This window comes from Ovis canadensis, chromosome 19, assembly GCF_042477335.2.
Source record: "Ovis canadensis isolate MfBH-ARS-UI-01 breed Bighorn chromosome 19, ARS-UI_OviCan_v2, whole genome shotgun sequence".
Lineage (NCBI taxonomy): Eukaryota > Metazoa > Chordata > Mammalia > Artiodactyla > Bovidae > Ovis > Ovis canadensis.
In genome coordinates this window covers 67,354,895-67,377,038 of record NC_091263.1, presented here as the reverse complement: position 1 = coordinate 67,377,038, position 22,144 = coordinate 67,354,895, and the positions used below count along the sequence as shown (strand labels likewise).

Genomic DNA, 22,144 nt, shown 5'->3' with positions numbered 1-22,144 from the left:
TGGAGTGCTGGGATTACTAAGCAGAGAGTGGGGATCACAGAGCCCAGCTTCATATTGGTAGAAGAGGGTAGCCCAGAGAGGATAACAGGATGAGTGCAAGTACAAGGAAGGCTATCAGGGAGGCTCCCCTTGAGAAGACAGCCAAGCCTCTTGGCGGTGGGGAGGCTCTGGCCAGAGTCAAGAAAAAGGAGGATGGCTTCGGTTACACAAAGTTCAAGAGCATCTTCATTGAACAATTGAAAAAACAGTGGCTCTGGAACCCTCCCCCATGGACTTGCCCTGCTGTCCTATGCTCCTCCAGTCTCCAAGACAGACAGAGGGGAGGAAGCAGCTGCATCCAGGAGGGACGCCCAGGAAACATCATTCACGGGAGCCACAGGCAGCCCAAGGAGATCAGCAGGATGGAACTAGTGAGGAAGACCGGGCTAAGGCAGGCAGGCCCGGCCCTGCTGACGAACTTCACGTCACCGATCTGCTTCTTCATCCAGTCAGTGAAGTAGGAGGTGCTGGTGTAGATACCCGGGAAGTGGCGCCGGTTGCAGCTAAAGCTCCAGCTCACCACCCCCATCTGAATCCAGGTGTTGTCCATTTGGCAGACCAGGGAATTGCCAGAGTTACTCTGTGGAGGGGAGTAAGGGCGGCATAAGAGAGGCAGCAGGAGGGCCTCCTTGCAGGTCCTGGACAAATAAACTTGCACCTTCCCAGGCCATGTTCTTAACACGAGCTGTATTAGGCCCGTGCTGTCCCTGATAATGAGGCATAGCTAGGAGCCTGCCCTGTGACATGGAAGCGCTGTTCTGGGGCCTGAGCTCAGGATCACACTGGCCTCTCTTTACTCCCCTGCTAACCCTCTGACCATAACTCCCTGGTCCCCTCCTCTGCCCTCTCTCTAAATTGTGGTGGGCCTCCAAGGTGTTACCCTTGACTTTCTCCTATCCTACCATCCTGCTGGCATAATGAACTATTTGAAATGCAAATCTGTTCCCCCTCTTTTCATGAAAAGCAGAGGCAAATGTAAGAATAATGTTTACAACAGCAAACATCAAAAGGTAACAGCTTTTATTTCTGCTGATGATGGCTTTATGATTTTTTAAACTATCCTATACTTTTTAATATTGCTGAAAAGTTTTATAAATCAGAAAAATATCCCATGCTCTCCCTCCCTCCCTATATGTATACATATATATTTTAATGTAATGTAAACCAAGATTTGGAGAAGGAAATGGCAACCCACTCCAGTATTCTTGCCTGGAGAATCTCATGGACGGAGGAGCCTGGTAGGCTACAGTCCACGGGGTCGCTAAGAGTCGGACGCAACTGAGCGACTTCACTTTCACTTTTCACTTTCATGCATTGGAGAAGAAAATGGCAACCCACTCCAGTATTCTTGCCTGGAGAATCCCAGGGACAGGGGAGCCCAGTGGGCTGCTGTCTATGGGGTCGCACAGAGTCAGACACAACTGAAGTGACTTAGCAGCCGCGGCAGCAGCAAACCAAGATTTATAAGACATAATCTAATGAAGAGTGCATAAGATATGTAAGGAAAAATAACAGAATCATACTTAATAAGATAAAGGAAGGCCTACATTAATATACAGATATACTATTGTTCTTAGGTGAGGCAATTTAAAACAATGTAAAACTGTCAATTCTCAGCATCTGGCTTCCTGCAGCATGGAAGGCTAGATCCCCTATCCCACTTGCTGAAGATAACATGTGAGTTTTTTTAATTATCATTTTAAATGCATGGGTGAGCTGGCAAGAAAATAGACTCCCCAGAATGCAAAACCCAAGGGAGGGCTGAAACCCAGAGAGCTGACAGCAAAGCCCAGAAGATGACTTTTTGCCCCAAGGCCATGGACCAAACCCAGTGAAACTGAGCTTTGGTTTTCACAGCCTCATTCATGGGTGCAAAAGACAAAATGCTCAGAGCCTGCTCAAGATGGGGAGCCCAAGAGGAAACCTCCTGCAAAAAGTTATTCCTGCCAAAAAGGACCACACCTTCTGCGTGAGGATAAACTGGGAACACCTGCCCTCATGTGAACTTGTAATTCAAATTCACACTGTCTGGGTGATTAAAAAAATTGAGCCAAGAACATCATTTAAAGTGGTTCTTGGTTGGCTTTATGCCCTGGTACCTGGCAGAAGCAAATATAGATTCTGTCTGAAGGACCTCACTTTTCAAGCCATGCTTCAGCAAACTCCCGTGAAGAACACTCTAAAGAGCATGTCATCACTCTTAAAACATCACCCCGCACACAGGGAAGTTGAGACACCAAGAGCAAACGCCAGCCAGCAGAAAAAACCAAAAGCAGCATCAGAGCCTTCAGAGTCTGATATTCGGAAATCATCACATGAGAGCCTCAAAGTTTCTGGTGATGCGCTATTTTGTAGGCGTGGTGGTGAAGGTATGGGTATTGACTGTTATTCTTTGTTCTCCAGACACATTTTATAAATATCTTTTACCTCTATTCATTAGAGAGTAAAACAGTCAAAATATTGTGACAATGTCAGTTCTTGCATTGACCTCTAACATTCAAGCAATTCCAAGTAAAATGCTACCAGTATTTTTTCAGGACCTTGACAATCTGATTTTAGAACTAATATTAAAGGATAAAGGCCATGAATTCTATGACAAGTTTGAGAAAAAAAAAAGAGCAAACTGGAGAGGCTGGGGACTGGAGATATATCTAGCCAGAGTTAGATATATTTCAAAGCTATAACTATACAAACTATGGCACTAGCATAGCAATAGAAAAATAGACCACGGGGGCAATGGAGAGCCAGCCAGATGCCTGCAAGTGAGGAAACCTGGCACATGCTCCAGAAAGTGTCATGTCTGTCGAAAGGAGGTCTCTGTTGTAGGTGTAGGGAAATTGACAGAGAAAAATTAATTTGGACCCCACCATAACAAAACTCCAGGGAGGTAGAGCGGGCTTGGTGAAGTTTAAATCAAACTGATTTTTAAATTGAGGCTTATAATAGGACAAGGCATTTACTAACTGAAAGTAACTGAAAATTATGGGCTCCTCCCAAAATGGAAACGAGAGAAAGGTTTGACATACGGCACATGGGGAAAATGACTCAAAAGAATAAAACTAATGTGGGTTCTCTAACAAATTGAGATTCCTCAACAAACAAATATAGGAGGGGAATGTAGAACAACATCAGTTATGTAAATTAAAATACCCATATATCACGCTACACATTTTTCAAAGATACAAACATCTTTAAAGACATTACTAAACACATTTCAGAGAAGGCAATGGCAACCACTCCAGTACTCTTGCCTGGAAAATCCCATGGACGGAGGAGCCTGGTAGGCTGCAGTCCATGGGGTCTCTAAGAGTCAGGCACGACTGAGCAACTTCACTTTCACTTTTTACTTTCATGCATTGGAGAAGGAAATGGCAACCCACTCCAGTATTCTTGCCTGGAGAATCCCAGGGACAGAGAAGCCTAGTGGGCTGCTGTCTGTGGGGTCACACAGAGTTGGACATGACTGAAGCGACTTAGCAGCAGCAGCAGCAGCAAACACATTTCAGTAGGGGCCTTATGTGGGGAGAGAAAATGGAAGATGAAGGGGAAAATCAAGCCAGTGATAATTAAGCTAGTAATGATAGTGTGAGGACCCTTACCTGAGAGATATGGTTAATGGGACTCTGGGAATCTAGAGTTAAAGAAAAGTCAGAGAAAAAGAGAGAGAAAATTGGAGGGCAAAAGAAGGATCCTATGTGGATATTCTCTTATTACAGTGAAATAAAGCCAGAACCCAATAAAAAAATGTGAAACACCCCCCTCAGAGGGAAAAAAATTAACTTTCAAAAGTGCTAAAATAAAAACAGAATTAAAATCTACAGTTGGAATGCAGAAAAATAAGAATACCATATATTGCAAAGCCCATGGGATGTGGGCCAAAATTGCACACAGAATAGTCTTAGTCTAAATACTTTTAACATCAAACAGGAGGGAATGAAAATAAATTATTGTCAATTATTTATCACTGCACATTCAGTTGAAGACACTTAAAATGGAATTAATAAAGGCAAAAAGGAGATGTCATGCATTAGAAAGCAAAAAAAATCATAGACTTGAGAAATAAAATCAATCACTTTTTCTTAAAAAACAACAAAATATATAAACACCTTTTAAGTCCTACCAAGGAAAACTGAAAGAGGAAGAAAATGCAAATATTTTGTGGTGTAAGTAGAAGAGATTAAAATCAGATCCAGGGAAAATACACTTTCTAGGATCTGAAGACTATTTCTAACTTTCTCTTTATGGATTTAAATTCTAGATGAAGTGAATAATTCCTAAGAAAATACATATCATAAGCCAATAACTATGGACAAAATAACATAAAATACTGCTCAAGAACTACCCCTTCAAATGAGAACAGGTCTATGTGGTTTTACAGGCAACTTCTTTCTAGCGTTCAAGGAGCAGATAATTTATGTCATTGCAAATGTTCTAGAACATAGACTGTACTTTCAAGTGGAGCATAGTTGTGACTCTATAATCTAACAAGGGGAGTGACTTTCTCAACACACCTTAAATGCAGCCCAGCCTCCCTGGAGGTAAACAAAACACAATGCTGACTGCGCGTATGGCGCCTCACGCTGCTGCTCCCTGGCCGCCCCTTTCCCGGGCTGCGCACCGCCACCATCCTGTGTCTGGCCCAGGGCCCAGTACAGGGTGGTCTGTTGGATGAAGAAAGAAATTAAACATATCCTAAAAAAGGAGGTTATAAATCTGAACACAACAGATGAATGAAACCAAAGTACACTATGACCAGGGAGGGCTGATCCTAGCAGGCAGGGTAGATGGACACGAGGGATCTGTTCACAGAACCAGCTTAGCATGCTGAAGAGTATAGAGTCATCTTGATAGCTGCAGAAAACACGTTTTATGAAGTTTAGCGTGCGTTCCTGAAATAAAAATGCCACAGCGAAACAGAAAGCACTTGCTCTCTCCTCCACAGATGCTATGCCATCTTAGCAAGATGCTTCGGAATGAAGTGTGGGAAACACGTCCAAGAAGGTCAGCAACAAGAAAAAGCAGAGCCACAATTCCAGGCTGCTTTCAGGGACAGTACCCAGAATAATGGAAAAAGTAAAAATCATGAAAACGAAAGAGGCAAAATCATCACTAATCACAGCTTACATGGGCATAGACTTGGAAAGCCCAAGAGAGTCAGCAAACACTCTTGGGATATAATAAAAGGGTTCAGTGAGCTGAACTCCTAGGTGTTTTCAACAAAATGAGTCTGGTGGATGGAAGTAGGGCAAGTCAAAAGGAAGGAAGGTTCTTGTTCTTCTGAGGAAGCTGTAGACGTTGATTAACCCTGGGTGTTAAATACATGTGTGGAAACTATCAGGTGACCAACAGCAGAATGACCCTGAAACACAACAGCTTCTAAACAACTAGAGGGAAAAAGTGGAGTGGAAAAAGAATCAAACCAGTACATAAAGTGAGGGGTATAAAAAGAAATATTCTTCTTGATAAATGGGTTAAAGAAAAGCCTCCCTAATGTGTTGGAAAGTATAAGGCACTGAGCCTTATATTGTTTATAAGACATATAACTAAAACAAGATAGCACAGTGTCTCACGGAAGACAGAGGGATTGTTCTGGAATATGATTTTTGACATTGCAAAAAAGTAGAAAAAGAAATAGGCATAATATTGAAAAGTAGGAGACAAATTTATCACTGTTTGCACATGATATGTTTCTGGGCCTACAAAATTAAAGAGAATCCACTATACCTAGGAAGCTTGCTTATTATAAAGTAAATACACACAAAAATCAATATATTGATATAATACAAACAGAAAATACACTGAAAAAAAAAACTGCTCATGACAGAGATGTGACGTAAAAACCTAGGAATAAACTTAAGAAGCGGTCATGCAATAACTATATGGAGAAAGCTGTATAAACTGCTGCTCTAGGGACACAAAGAAATGAAGCAAAATAGGGTCTATTTTCCCAAATCAATCTATTAATTTCACCAAAATCACCACATGATTTTCCTTTTATATTATACTAAGACTGTTCAAGAGAAAATGGGGACAAAAGAACATATGGAGGCTATACAACATGCTACTAAAACACCAGTGAGTCAATAATGAAATCAAAGAAGAAATTAGGAAGTACCTTGAGACAGAGATTGTTCAATTCGAATGAACATGGGAGAATAGCCAGGTAAATTCTTTAAAATAAGAATAATAAAGGAGGACTTGCCTTACTACACACAAAAAGGAACTGTAGAGCTGTAATAATTTTAAAACAGTGGTGGCGGCATAGGAATGAGACTGCAAAGGGCAGAAATACACAAAATAAGGTGGAAATGTATAATATAATAAAGAGGGCATTTCTAATTCATTGCCCCAAAAAAGTATTCAGTAAAAATTGTTGACCTAACTGGTTTCTTCTCCCACCCTTCCAGATGAATCAAAATTAAAATATTTAAAGAAAATAATTAAGGACATATATGAGCAAAGAATTTTAAAAATCTTAGGGTGGGAAAGATTTCTAAGCACAGCACAAAAACTGCAATCACTAAGAGAAATAATGATAAATGTGAACATACGGAAATTGTAATTAACTCTATGAGAACAAATCCATACCCAAAGAAGGTAAACCATGAACAAGTAGGGTGAAATTGTAAAGCACTTCACAAAGGGTTAAAACTTCCTGTTTCCAAAGATTAAAAAAAAAAAAAAACCTTTTGATTTTGAAGTAATTTAAGACTTCCAAGACTTCCCTGGTGGTGCAGTAGATAGGAATCCGCCTGCCAATGACGGGGACATGAGTTTGATCCCTGGTCTAGGAAGATTCCACAGGTCCAGACCAGCTAAGCCCGTGCGCCACAACTGTTAAAGCCCGAGCCTAGAGCCTGTGCTCCACGAGAGGAGCCACCGCAGCAAGGAACCAGCGCTCCACCGCAACAAAGAGCAGCTCCTACTCGCCGCATCTAGAGCAAGCCCGAGCACAGCAACTAAGGCCCAGGGGAACCAACAGTCAAATTAATTAATTAACAAAAAAAAGACTTAAAAACAGTTATGAGTATAATATTTTTACTCAGACCCACTGATTTAATGTTTAACCATATTTGTCTTATCTTCTCTATCCATAAGTATGTGTGTGTATATACACATATTTTATAAGCCACTAAAATTAAGTTGAAAAAGACATGATGTTCCTTACCAGTAATTACCCACAGCATATAATATCTACAGTTCTTACAAATCAATAAAAAGAAAAGTAGTTTAATAGAAAAACATGGGCAAAGGACAGGGAAAAGTGTAAATGGTACACTGAACACAATAAACATCTTCATTTGAACCCCCTTTGTCCCTTGATCCTGAGTAAAAACTGGGAAGAATCAGAATGTTTGCTCACTGTGATTATTGTAATCATAATCACTGTGATTACACTATCATATAAATATCTCAGTTTAGAAATCAGAATATACACATCCACACAATAAGCGCAAAGCTAGACTTGATTTTAAGTCAAATTTCTCAGTAGATAACTAATGAGGACCTACTGTATAGTGCAGGGAGCTCTACTCAATACTCTGTAATGGTCCATACAGGAAAAGAATCTAAAAAAGATACATCTGGAACTGGCAGAACTCCTGGACAACCAAGGCTGCAAGAAGGATCCCCATGTAACCAAGTGTGACAGGAAGAAAAGCATCGGGTCAGGACCTGCGCCCCTGGAAGGGGTCTAAGAGGAGAAGAAAGACTGCCCAGTAAAACCTCACCTTGAGCGGTGAGCAAGTCAAGCCATAGACTGGCCATCCCAGTCCTGGGGTCCTACATGGAGGAGACAAGCGCCCTTGGCTGCTGGGAGAATCACTGGGACAGATAGGCTGGAGAAACCTAGATGCCACGCACGAGGAGTGTGCCAGTGCTAGCTTAATAACAAGCTAGAGAGACGTCTGCCTAATGACTGCTGCCTTACTGCCTTAAACTTAAACCCCACTCGCGTGATGCCACACCTTGGCACAGAATGGAGGGCAGCTGGGTCCTGAGAAAAGACTCAGCCTAGCAAGGCAGAGGCGGCACAGGGGTCTGGGGTGGGGTCCAAATGTGGGGACAGTGGCCATGGTTGGCACTTACTCAAACAGCACCACAGAGACAGCCTGGGCCTCTGGTGGCAGTACAGCCACTTGAACCCTTGCAACCAACACCACCATCCCCACTCCCATTCCGCACCACAACACAGCACCGGAAGTGAGACAACCAAGCAGGGGAAAGACTCAGTCTTGGGCTACGTGTGAGCGGAGCCCCCGAAGCCTACACTGGCAGCGCAACAGCCCTGTGTGAGCACACAAGCCCCATCTACTCCAGCATTCCCCTCCTGCGGGGCAAAAGCCCCAGTGTAGGGAGAAGAAAAACACATACTTAAAGGGAACAGAATTAGCCTGGATTCGACCTCAGGGTTTCCCAGCAATGTGGGAGCAAACTCCACCCCTGACAGGGCGGCCACACAGAGGGAGCAGAGAGGAAGTCCCAGCTCATACCCTGCACAGTCTCTAGCTCCTCTAACAGCAGCCACACCTTCTGTCAAGGTGATAGTGGCCAGCACACCATGAGGAAAGACTTGGCTGGCATCTACATCAAATCCAGCCCTCACACCAAAGACACTGGGCACACACAGTCTATGAAGGGACACTTCCACATAAAAACACCACCCCTTGAAGACCACAGCAGACAACTGTGTTTCACCTAGATTCATAGAGACAGAGAAAGTTAAGTAAAATTAAAAGAAAGAAACTTACTCCCAGCTGAAAGAACAAAAGAAAACCCCTTTGTAGAACAAATAATGAAGCAGATAATCAGTCTACCAGACACTGAGTTCAAAAAGTTGGTAATAGGGACTTCCTTGGTGGTCCAGTGGCTAAGACTCTGCGTGCCCAATGCAGGGGGCCTGGGTTCAATTCCTGATCAAGGAACTAGACCCCATGTGCTGCAAGTAAGAGTTCTCATGCCCCAACTAAAGATACCACATGTTGAAATGGAGACTGACAATTGCCCGTGCCACAGCTAAGACCTAGTGCAACCAAATAAATAAATGGTTTTTAAGTTGGTAATAAAAATGCTAAGTGAATTAAGAAAGAATATCAGGATAAACATAGATGATTTTAACAAGAAAGCAGAACTACAAAGAGGGCCCAATCAGAAATAGATAAATCAATTTCTGAGATAAAAGGCACTCTAGAGGCAATGAATAGCCAACAAAATAACAAAGAAGAATACACAAGAGATCTGGAAGATAGAATAATGGAAATCACCAAATCTGAACAGCAGAGAGACAAGTGAAAAACAAAAAGTAAAGAAATAAAGCAAAATATGAGATCTATGGGCATAATATAAAGGTGCCAACGTATGCATAATAGGAATTCCAGAAGGAGAAGAGAGGGAAGGGGATTGAGAATGTATTTGAAGGAACTTCCCTGGTGGTCCAGTGATTGGGATTCTGCCTGCCAGTGCAGAGGACATGAGTTCAATCCCTGGTCCCGGAAGATCCCACATGCCGTGGATCACCTGAGCCCCTGAGCCACAACTGCTGAACCCATGCCCCACAACTACTAAAGCCTGTGTGCCTAGAGCCCATGCTCCGCAAAAAGAGAAGCCACCGCGATAGGAAGCCCGAACACCACAATGAAGAAGAGCCCCCACTCGCTGCAACGAATGAAAGCCCGTGCGTTAACAAAGAATAAATAACTTTTATAAATAAAAGTTAAATATTAACAGTCAAATAAATAACACAGTCAAATAAATAACTTTTACAAAAAGAAAATGTATTTGAAGAAATTATGGCTAAAAACTTCCTAAGCCTAAAGGAGAAAACATATCCAGGTACAGAAAGCACATAGGGTCCCAAACAAAGTGAATCAAAACATTCCCACACCAATACATACTATAGCTAAAATGGCAAAAATCAGGGCTTCCCTGGTGGTCCAGTGGTTAAAAATCCACCTTGCAACACAGAGGACATGGGTTGGACCCCTAGTCTGGGAAGGTTCCACATGTAGTGGGGCAACTAAGCCTGTGCACCACAACTACTGAAGCCTACCCCCCCTAGAGCCCACACTCTGCAACAAGAGCAGTCATCACAATAAGAAGCCTTTGCATCACAATTACTAGCCCCTACTTGCAGCAACAAATAACCAACACAGCCATAAATAAATAAATATTTTAAATGGCAAAAGTTAAAGAGAGAATCCTAAAGGCAGCAAGAGAAAAACAGAGTCATGTACAAGGGAACCCCCTTAAAGCTATCAGCTGCTTTCTCTGCAAAAGCTTTGCAGACCAGAAAGAAGTGGCATAATATCCTCAAATTCATGAAAAGGGAAGGACCTGAAACCTAGGATACTCTACCCAACAACATTATAATTTAGAACAGAAATAGAGAGAAAAAAATTTCTCAGACAAGCAACACTGAAAGAATTCAGTTACACTAAACCACTCTAAAAGAAATGTTGAGCATCTTCTCTAAATGGAAAAGAAACAATCTATAGGGAAAGGAAAATCCCAATAGGAAAGGCAATCTATATAGTAAGCATTGACGATCACTTAAATAATTCAAAACGTAGAATAAAAAACAAACAAAAAACTATAAAAGCACCTATAACTACTGAGACAGTCAATTCCTAGGCAGGTTGATTAAAAAGTCCAGGGTCCCCAAGGAGCAGAAAGGGGTCTGAGGCTCTCAAGGAGAAGGAAAGGACAAACTTTTTTTTCTACATTCCTTAGTAAGGATTATATAACAATAATGTATCCTGCTTGAGGACGTGTTTCTCTTTCCTGAAAACCTTCTGACTAATCCTGTTATCTTAAAATGTATATTATGGGAGTGGGTCTAGTAAGATCTTTACAACCTTGAGACATTATTTAATTTATTGTAATAACCAATTAAAATATATATAATTTCCTTGCTAAGAATAGGGATGGGGGCACTTTCCATTCCCCTTCTGAAGTCTATGTCAGAAGATTTCTCTGTCCCTTTTTCACTTCAGTAATTCTCTGCTCTGCAAAAGCTCTTGAGTGATCATGCCTGGTCCCTGGTCCCAAAGCTATTTTTTATCTTCAGAGATCATGAATCTGACACCATTCACCATAAGCTATCACCACAATAAACAGTAAAGGGGCAAGCATGAAGATGTAAAATATGACATCAAAAACACAAAATCTGGAGGAGGGGAGTAAATAAGTAGATCTTTTAGAATGTATTTGAACTTGAATGGCTTCTTTTTAAAGCAACTAGATATAATTATGGATCAACATATATAAATTCCATGGTAACCACAAATCAAAAGCATACTTATTATAGGCTGTGTATACACAAAAACCAAATAGAAAAGACCTCAAGCATGCTATTAAAGAAAATTATGAAGCCACATTGGAAAAGCAAAAGGAAGAAGAAAGAAACAAGTGAGAACTACAAACACACTGGAAAGCAAGGAATAAAATAGCGATAAGTACATACCTGCCAATAAAAACTTTAAACGTCAATGGACTAAATCCTCTGATCAAAAGACATAGAGTGACTTACTGGATACCAAAAAAAAAAAACAAAATGAGACCCTTCATTACACTGCTTACAAGAGACTCAGTTCAGAGCAAAAGACATATGCAGACTGAAAGCGAGGGGATAGAAAATGGAATTCATGCAAATGGAAATGATAAAAGGTGGGGGTAGCAATACTCATATGAGACAAAACAGACTCTAAAACAAAGGCCATAATAAAAGACAAAGAAGCACATTATATAAGGATAAAGGGGTCACTACAAGAAGAGGATATTACACTTGTTAACACACACACTTAATAAAGGAGCAATTAAATACAAAGCAAATACTAACAGACATAAAGGGAGAAACTGGCAATAATGCAGAAGCAGTAGGAGACTTTAACACCCTACTGATCTCAAAGGACAGATCATTCAGAAAGAAAATCAATAAGGCAACAGAGTTCCTAAGTGACACCAAAGATCAGTTCTACTTGATATCTACAGGACACAACATTAAAAAAAAAAAAATAGAATACACACTCTTTTCAAGTGAGCATGGAATGTTCTCCAGGTTATTTCACATACTAGGTCACAAAACCAGCCTCAACAAATTCAATAGGATAGAAATTATATCAAGCATCTTTCTGACCACAACAATATAAAACTAGAAATATAAACTACAGAAACAACAATATAAAACTACAGAAAAACTGGAAAACAAATATATGGAGACTAAACAACATGCTACTAAAAATCAATGAGTCAATGATGATATCAAAGACAAAACCATTCTGAGAGAAGTTTATAGTGATACAGGCCTTCCTCAAGGCAAAAAAAAAAAAGAAAAATTTCAAATAAACAACCTAACCTACCACCTAAAGGAATTAGAAAAAGAACAAAGAAATTCCAAAGTTGGCAGAAGGAAGGAAATCATAAAGACCAGAGATGAAATAAGTAAAACAGAGATTTTAAAAAATAGAAAAGAAGGATGAAACCAAGGGCTGTTTCTTTTGAAAAGATTAACAAAATTTGATAAACATTTAGCCAGGCTCATCAAAAAGAAAAGAGGACCCAAATAAACAAAATAAGAAAGAAAGAAAAGAAATAACAATCAATATCATAGATATACAAAAATCATAAGAAAATACTATAAACACTTAAATGTCAACAAATTGGACAATACAGAAGAAATGGACATAACTGGACAAATTTCTAGAAACATATAGCTTGCCAAGACTGAGTCAAAAAGAAACAGACAATTTGAATAGACTAATCACAATCTTTACAAGTGAAACAGATTCTGTAAAATAAACAAACAAAAACATGGCCTGCAAACAAAAGTTCAGATCTGTCCAGTGGTTAAGACTCTGTGCTTCCACTGAGGGGCATGGGTTCAATCCCTGGTCCTGGAACTAAGATCCCACATGAGGCAAAAAAAAGAGAATCAGTTTATTTTTAGGGACTTCCCTGGAGGTTCAGGTCTGAACAGCTTCACTAAGGAATTCTATCAAACACAGAAAAAAAATATTTATACCTATCCTTCTCCAACTATTCCAAAAAACTAAAGAGTGAATTTGGATACTCCCAAATTCATTCTATGAGGCCACCATTACCCTAATATCAAAACTAGATAAAGATCAGAAAAGAAAATTACAGGCCAACATCTTTTATGAATATAGATGCACAAATCCTTAATAAAATATTAGCAAACTGAATCCAACAATACATTAAAAAGATCATACACCATGATCAAATTGGGTTTACTCCAGGGTCACAAGGATGGTTTAACATACACAGATCAATCAATGTGATACACCATACTAACAAAATGAAAGAAAACCCACATGATCATCTCAGTCGATGCCAAGAAATACTTCAATAAAATTCAGTATCCATTCATAATAAAAACCCTCATCAAAGTGGGTATAGAGGAAACATATCTCAACATGATAAAGGTCATTTATGACAAAATCAGGGCCAACATAATATTCAATGGTGAAAAGCTGAAAGCCTTCCTCCTGAATTCACAGGAAGAAGACAAGGATGCCATTCATGTCACTGTTTTTTTTTTTTTTTTTGTCACTGTTATTTAATATAGTACTGGAAGCCCTATCCATAGCAATCAGACAAGAAAAAGAAATAAAATATATGCAAATTGAAAGGGGAGAGATAAAATTGTCACATTTGCAGTTGACATGATACTCTATATTAAGAACCCTAAAGTTTCCATCCAAAACTATTAGAATAAATGAATTCAGTAAGTTTTAAAGATCCAAGATTAATACAAAAATTTGTTGCATTTTTGTACCCTAGTGAAATATCTGAAAGAGAAAATTAAAAAACCATCCTGTTCAAAATCATGTAAAAAACACCCTAGGAATAATCTTAACTAAGGAGATGAAAGACCTATACACTGAGAACTATAAAACATTGATGAAGTAACCTGAAGATGACTGAAAGAAATGCAAAGATAATCTGTGCTCTAGGATTTCAAAATTATTATTAAAATGGCCATACTACTCAGTCTACAGATTTAATATGTTGTTGTTCAGTTGCTCAGTTGTATCTAATTCTTTGAGACCCCGTGGACTGCAGCATGCCAGGCTTGCCTGTCTTTCACTATCTCCCAGAGTTTACTCAAACTCATGTCCATTGAGTTGGTGACACCATCCAACCATCTCATCCTCTGTCATCCCCTTTTCCTGCCTTCTATCTTTCCCAGTATCAGGGTCTTTTCCAATGAATTGACTCTTCACATCAGGTGGCCAAAGTATTGGAATTTCAGTTTCAGTATCAGTCCTTCCAATGAATATTCAGGGTTGATATTTTTTAGGATTGACTGGTTTGATCTCCTTGCAGTCCACGGGTCCCTCAAGAGTCTTCTCCAACACCACAGTTTGAAAGCATCAGTTCGTCGGTGCTCAGCCTTCTTTATGATCCAACTCTCACATCCATACATGACTACTGGAAAAACCATAGCTTTGACTAGGAGAACTTTGTCAGCAAAGTAATGTCTCTGCTTTTTAATATGCTGTCTAGGTTTCTCATAGCATCTCTTCCAAGGAGCGAGAGTCTTTTAATTTTATGGCTGCAGTCACTATCTGCAGTGATTTTGGAGCCCAAGAAAATAAAGTCTGCCACTGCTTCCACTGTTTCCCCATCTATTAGCCATGAAGTGATGTGACCGGATACCATGACCTTAGTTGTTTGAATGTTGAGTTTTAAGCCAGCTTTTTCACTCTCCAGGCTTCCCTGATAACTCAGTTGGTAAAGAATCCGACCTCAATGCAGGAGACCCTGGTTGGATTCCTGGGTGAGGAAGATCCGCTAGAGAAGGGATAGGCCACCCACTACAGTATTCTTAGGCGTCCCTTGTGGCTCAGCTGGTAAAGAATCTGACTGCAATGCAGGAGACCTGGGTTCAGTCACTGGGTTGGGAGGATCCCCTGGAGAAAGGAAAGGCTACCTACTCTAGTATTCTGGCCTAGAAAATTCCATGGACTGTATAGTTCACAGAGTCACAAAGAGTCAGACATAAGTGAGTGACTTTCACTTTCACTCTCCTCTTTCACCTTCATCAAGAGGCTCTTTAGTTCCTCTTCCACTTTCTGCCATAAGGGTGGTGTCATCTGCATACCTGAGGTTATTGATATTTCTCCTGGTAATGTTGATTCCAGCTTATGCTTCATCCAGCCCAGCATTTCACATGATGTACTCCACATGTAAGTTAAATAACAGGGTGACAATATACAGCTTTGACACACACCTTTCCCAATTTTGAACCAGTCTATTGTTCCATGTTCAGTTCTAACTATTGCTTCTTGACCTGCATACAGGTTTCTCAGGAAGCAGGTAAGTTTGTCTGGTATTCCTATCTCTTTAAGAATTCCCTAATTTGTTGTGATCCACACAAAGGCTTTAGTGTAGTCAATGAAACAGAAGTAGATGTTTTTCTTGAATTCTCTTGCTTTTTCTATGATCCAACAGATGTTGACAGTTTGATCTCTGGTTCCTCTACCTTTTCTAAATCCAGCTTGTACATCTGGAAGTTCTCAGTTTACATACTGTTAAAGCCTAGCTTGGAGGATTTTGAGCATGATCTTGTTAGGATGTGCAATTGTGTGGTAGTTTGAGCATTCTTTGGCATTGCCTTCCTTTGGGATTGGAAAGAAAACTGACCTTTTCCAGTCCTGTGGCCACTGCTCAGTTTTCCAAATTTGCTGGCATATTGAGTGCAGCACTTTAACAGCATGGAAGCAACCCAAGTGCCCATCAGCAGACAACTGGCTTAAGGAGATATGATACCCACACACACACAATGGAATATAACTCAGTCAATAAAAACAGAATGAAATAATGCCACTTGCAATGTGGATGAACCCAGAGAACATTACACTTAGTGAAATAAGTCAGATAAAGGCAAATACTATATGATATCACTTACATGTGGAATCTAAAAAAGAATACAAGTGAATGTATACACAAAACAGAAACACAGTCGCTGACACAGAAAACAGTCTTGTGGTTACCAAAGGGAGAAGGGATGCAGGGAGGGACAAATTAGGGGTGTGGGATCAACAGATACAAACTACTATTCAATAGATATAAAACAGATAAGCAATAAGCATATATTGTACAGGACAGAAATTATACTCATTATCATGTAATAACCTATAATAGAATATAATCTGCAAAAACACTGAATCGCTATGCTATATACCTGAAACTAACACAATAAATCAACTATACTTCAATTTTAAAAAAACAAAAGAAACACTTGTATTAAAGATGAAAAAAAGTTAAGATGTCCAATTCAAGAAATTATCCTCTATGTATACAGAAATGTGATTTATGAGATTAGTGGTGACAACCCTGTAGAGGAAATGGTTTTTTCACTGAATGCCACTGGGAAAAACTGGTAGTCCATACACAGAGATAAAGAAAAATAGACCTCTAACGTTCACTATTCACGAAATGAATGCACATGATTCAAGACCTAAATGTAGAAACTAAAATTTCCAAACTTTTAGGAAAAAGAAAACATAGGAAAATGTCTTTATAACCTCAGGAAAATGAAGGATTTCTTAAATAAGCAAAGGCCAAAAGGGGAAAATATGGATATATGTTTGACTGAAATAAAACCTAAATTGCTAACACAACACTGTAATCAACTATACTTCAAAAAAATATTTTAAAAAATCTAAATTGCTGTTCAGCAAAGACAGTATATATAAAATGATTTCAAAAAGAAAATATTTGCAATATATATAATGAACCTAAAGTCAGTATCCAAAATATAAAAATATAATACAGAGAAAACGGCAAGCAACAGAAAATTTATAAAATATCTGAACAAGTGACTCACAGAAGAAGAATCATGAATGGTGAATAAACACATGAAAGGACGCACAAGTACACTAGTAACTAGAACATGTACATGCAACCACCATAGGATACTAGGTCTCTAGTTCTCATTCTCAGAATGGAAAACATGTTAGTCTGACCAATGCCAAAAGTTGGCAAGGATATAGAGCAATGAAATTTTCAAACACTGCTGTGAGAATATAGATTAATACAATCACTTTGGAAAGCAATTTGGCAATGACTATTAAAGATGAAAGTACGCACAGCCTATCACCCATCAGTTCCCTGTAAGTACTGCCATTATTAACTATAACTGGGGAGAGGAGGGAAAAGTATTTTCATCCCTATTTTTACAGAGTGGGAAAACTGAAGCCCAGGGAAAGGCGATTTTTAATCCCCCAGTGCCATGTGAGAAAGAATGCACGACCCCTAAAAGTCACCTTCTTGCCCAGGTCTAGACACTGCTCACCTGACAGGTGTCCATGCCCAAATGTGAGGTGGCACAAATCATGTCATTCCCAAGTAACTTCTTCTGGTTTGTCAAGAAGAGGAACTTGTACTGTTGATTGCAGATATCATTATTTATGATCTTGACAGCCACCTCCTGAAGGCTGTAGGGGGACTGTGGGTTCACTGGAGAGAGAGAGATCCTGCCTCACTATCTCTTCAGCTCATCTCCATCTGGGAGCTATCCAGATTCATAAAGTGGGAGGCAGGGCCATTTCCTAGGATAGTGATTCACAAAGGCTCCACTCTGCAGTCTGACTTTTGAAAATGCCCAAGCGCATTAAAAAGTCTAAGCAAAAGTCTCCTGAGGGGCTCAGAACAACATCCAGGCACAGAATGAAGCCAAGGATTCAGGTTTCATGAGCATGAGTGCCTGAGCACTGCTCCATTGCTACCTGCCAAGGTGGCAAGATCCTAAAGCCTAGACAGAGCCACCCCTTGGAAGGCAGCACCCCACAAAGGCTCCTCAATTCTAGGACCTCAGAGTGACATCAACATGGGACAGGAAGTCTTGGTGCTCAAGGCAACAAGTGTTGTAAATGGCTACCCAATGTCTAGGTAGCCCCTGAGACCATGGCCCCTGTGCCACCTGCAGACAGGGAATCCCAGTAACAAAGTTAATTTCCTTCCAGGCTGCAAGGTGAGAGTTTGACATTGGATTTAGCTTAACTTTGGGAACTGAGATCCATGGACATCATGGGTGTCTTTTACATCAGGGTGCTGTATATATTCTCCCACCAACAGAGTTCAGGATAATGTGCGGCACATTTAGGTGTTCAGGAAATGTTTGCTGATGGAGTGAATAAAGGAATGGGATGGAGGAGCCCCTGGTGGAGCTATGTTCTGAAGAGGCAGGTGTCTTGAGACCTCAGCCTGCTTTCACTTACCATGAATATCCACTTTTCCCCACCCGATCATCCAGCACAGGGATCCAAAAGATGGCTTGAGTTTGGGGTTAGGTAGACAGACAGGCTGGATGAGTGGGGACCAGGAGACAGGGTCCCTGAGCTTCAGGAGGGCAAGATCCTGGGAGAGGTTAGTGAAATCCTCATGAATCATGATGCGAGCGACTGGACGTTCGGTACCATTTTCTGAGAGGCTCTGAACTCCCATTTTCACGGAGTATGACAAGGGGTCCTTGGATCTGCAGGGTCACGGGTAGGAGGCAGATCACCAGCAGTGAGGTCAAACATGGAACAGGTAGAGAGACACAAGTTGAGCACAGGGCTACCCGGCCAGGCCCCTACTCCCGGATTACCAGATTCAGCGGGGCCTCCCAGGCCAAAAAGCAGAGTCCCAGAGACCGCTGGCCACCCTGACTGACCTCTGTAAGCAGTGTGCAGCTGTAAGGACCCACTGGCGGTGGATGAGGGAGCCGCTGCAGACGTTGATGCCCAGGAACAGGATGCTCACCTGCCACGGCCACTTGCCTACCTCCACTAGATTTCCGTTCACATTCTTGCAGGAGATGTTAGTCTGACCACAACCCCGGGACCAGGACCCTTAGGAAAAAGGTAGAGAGGGAGCCATGCCAGCCTCATGCAGACTCTCGGGCAGCAAGGGGCAGCCCTCAGACTTCCAGCCGCCACAAGCAGCCACTGCCACCTGCACACGTGGGGAGGGACTTTTCTCACCACCCCCAAACTGGCAACCAAAGGCCCAGAGGCAGCAGGAGCCCCATGCTAAAAAGAGAGCCTCCAAACAATGGGGACCAGACAACCTCTCCAGGGCTTGTTCCGATCCAACAGCCCAGGAGTCATCCCTTCTCCCTTGTTAACACAAGCAAAAGGTTAGGGGAGTGAAAGGGAAAAGAGAATCATCAGAGGGATGAGAGTCAGTCAAGCACTAAGTGATGGGGCACAATGAGCAGGGCTGCTAGTCAGTTGTAGCCAGAAAGCAACGGGCAGTCATGTCACATTGTACAACTCCAGGGCTTGCCTCCATGGACCACCAGCCCTGGAGGTGTGCTCTCTGTGACTATAACAGGAAATGAGTAAAGATGCTTGTCAGTTCCCTCCTTGCCCCTCACTGGCCCCAACAGCATGAGTGGGTGGAGACAGGGCTGCATTGAACTGGCTATGAGACTGAGATTTTGAACTGGACCTTCCTGGACTAGTATTTAATAACTCAACATCATTGAGGACAGGAAAAGGAGAAATTCTACAGCAAAGGTTGGAGACTGAGATTAAAGACAAAAAGGTTTTTTTATCAGTGTATAACCTGCTATCAAGTTTGGACTGGTCTAGAAGCCGTCACAGGGAGGTCAGAGACCTCCTCATTACATGCAGACTTGGACATGTGTTTACACTGTCTCAAGCAGACGTGGTTCCAGCAAGTGCTTCCCTAAGCAGTTCAGTGTGCAGTGCCACCCAGAGCTTCAGGGACTCAGCAGCAGCAAGCAAAGCTTGTCCTTGCCTAGGAATGGGGGGAAGGGGCAGGAGGTGAATTATGGTGGTGGTGGAGAGGATACAACAACAAACAGACCAGCCTAATAATCTATTGCAACCCATACACTAGCAGAAACATCTACTGGGCCATGCCTCACAGCAATCCCTCAGAGAGTCCCAAACCACTGATGTCTGGTCTTGTTCCACCATGTCCAAGGGCTCTTGGTACTGCTATCAGATGTGCGTGGCTGGCTTCCTTGCCACACCTGAGGCTGGTCACCTTTACCCTCAACCAGTGGCTCCCTACAGGGATCCACAGGCACCCACACAGGCCCCGACATCTCCATGGAGTTTTGTCTACCTTGCCCTCTCATTGCTCCATTCTTGCCCATGTCTCTGGCCAACGGCTTGCTGTCCTATTTTCTGTCTGCTCCGAGGTGGGGTGGCTATATTTTCCAGCCTTTCTCATATACTGTGGTTGGTTTATGGCTACCTTGTTTCAGATTACAGCCTACCCCAATGGAGACTTTGGGAGGAAAGAGATGGCTTCCAAATTCTTGCCCTTTCCTTTCTCACAAGGCTAAGGCCCTGGAGAGCCAGGGTCCCACAGAATGAACTTCACCACTTGAAAATCTAAATCTCATATCTAGTTCAATGCAGCCCCTTCTCCTCCCACTCCTGCCATTGGGGCCAGTGAGGGGCAAGGAAGGAACTGACAGCTCTAGGAGGAAGGGTTGGGCTTTGCTTCTGTGCTCCACACTGTAGTGAGTTCTTCCGTTTCAGAAAATAGCACTCTTCAGAACTCACCTCCAGGACGACACTGACTCTGATCTCTTCCCCCAAAAGCTTATGCAAGATTTGCAGGATTCAGCTTGGAGAGGCCAGCACCAAGTACAGCAGCTGAATCTTTAGGGAACCAGGATGGATTAATTTGGGGGCATGAGATGTTGCAGATCGATCTTCTCAAAGGCACAGTGACATTATTCCACACACAGGGGACACTTAGTGGCTCCAAGAGACCACTGCAGATCACATCCACCCCTTCTCGGAGTTCCAGAGTCCAAGCACTCCCACTCACAAGCTGTATTCTGATCTCACCACCTGCACTCACACATGGTGATGGAGACACCTGTCTTGGCTCATGACCTCCATCCGTACAAGGTCGCAGCTCCTCACCCCCACATCATCACAGGCACAGCCATCAGCAACGAGGAGCAGTGCACAGCCTCACCAGCCCCAAACGCCACAGATGCCTGAGGACAGCAGAGAGCAGGACGGCACTCATTCATTCAGTCCCTCACTTAAGGAAGTGGTCTGGGAAGGCAAGTCACACAGTAAGGGAAAAGGACAAAGTCCCTAAGTTGGGGGACACATCCCTACCAACAGATGCCATGCCAGCATATTTTCTGCCAAGGGGCAGAATGGGCAGCTGGCAGGTAATCTGAACCAGGGCTGCCACCACAATATTACATGTGGTCAGTTAGGGTGGGATCCCAGACTTTGCCACATGGGGTCCAAAATTTTTACCCCCAAAGAGTCTATTGAAAATCGGTATTGAATCCTGGCTCCATAAGCATTTAGTTCTCCGGGCCGCAGGTTCCCACGGTGAAATGGCCCACCTCCTGGGCTGCTGAGACGTAAGCATGTGAATGATCCCTCTGTGCCTGAGCGGCCACCTACACACCACACTGCCCTCAGCACAAGTCCTGCTTCTCTGAGACTGTGCGTCCCTAACGAGCTCACCCATTCCACAGATTATTCGTTAATAAGGCTCTTTCCTCATGTCCATGGTCACCTGCACACAGGAACTGCCTTGACACTGTCTGGGTCCCCACGCTTGGCACACCACGCAGTCTGGTGAGGAGGTGCCCATCAAGAACAAATGGAGGCCCTTCAGGCATGAGGACGGCTGACATGGGTACCCAAGCAGAGTCCTCCTGCCTCTCTCTCATGTTCCCAAAGCCCTACCTTCAACATAGAGGTGACTGTCAGCCCTGGCAGAAGAAAATGGAGATGTGAGGCCCTGAAGAGCTCCCTGCCCACAGGCCATAGCAAGCAAGGGAACAGCTCTCACTGGTTCTCATAATGGGACTTGGGGGCAGGGCATCTTCACTGTGTGAGAATTCTAGAACTCATGGTTTGTTTATATAGCAGGAAGTGGGGCAGAATCAGGAAGCTAAGGAGACAGTGTGGTCTGGGTCATGACCTGCCAGTGTTGTGATGTGATGCTGTTGCCAGACAGCTCTCTGGTATGGTGCACCTGTTGCCAAGCCCAAGGCCTGTGACAGCACCTGGTGTCTGGCCCATGACAGTACCTCCTGGGCTCAGCCTTGGCCTTGACAGTGCCCCTGTATGCCTAACAC

At 42.3% G+C, this 22,144-nt stretch overlaps 1 protein-coding gene across 1 annotated transcript; it reads right to left on the bottom strand.

Annotated features, from left to right (window-relative positions):
- Positions 1-202: 202 nt before the first annotated feature.
- Positions 203-21,831, bottom strand: LOC138424831 (putative serine protease 46). The gene is made up of 5 exons (XM_069562250.1): positions 21,750-21,831; positions 18,719-18,896; positions 18,282-18,538; positions 17,357-17,520; positions 203-619 (listed from the first exon to the last, which is right to left on the bottom strand). Exons 1-5 carry the CDS (start codon positions 21,829-21,831, stop codon positions 365-367), a joined length of 936 nt encoding a protein of 311 aa, XP_069418351.1. The 3' UTR covers positions 203-364.
- Positions 21,832-22,144: the final 313 nt, after the last annotated feature.

Excerpts from the sequence above, each read along its gene's own strand:
- LOC138424831 (XM_069562250.1), bottom strand. The coding sequence starts at position 21,831 with ATGGCCTGTGGGCAGGGAGCTCTTCAGGGCCTCACATCTCCATTTTCT. Across the intron at positions 18,897-21,749 it reads CAGTCACCTCTATGTTGAAG|GGTCCTGGTCCCGGGGTTGT; the intron begins GTAGGGCTTTGG and ends CTTTTTCCTAAG. Across the intron at positions 18,539-18,718 it reads GCTGCACACTGCTTACAGAG|ATCCAAGGACCCCTTGTCAT; the intron begins GTCAGTCAGGGT and ends GTGACCCTGCAG.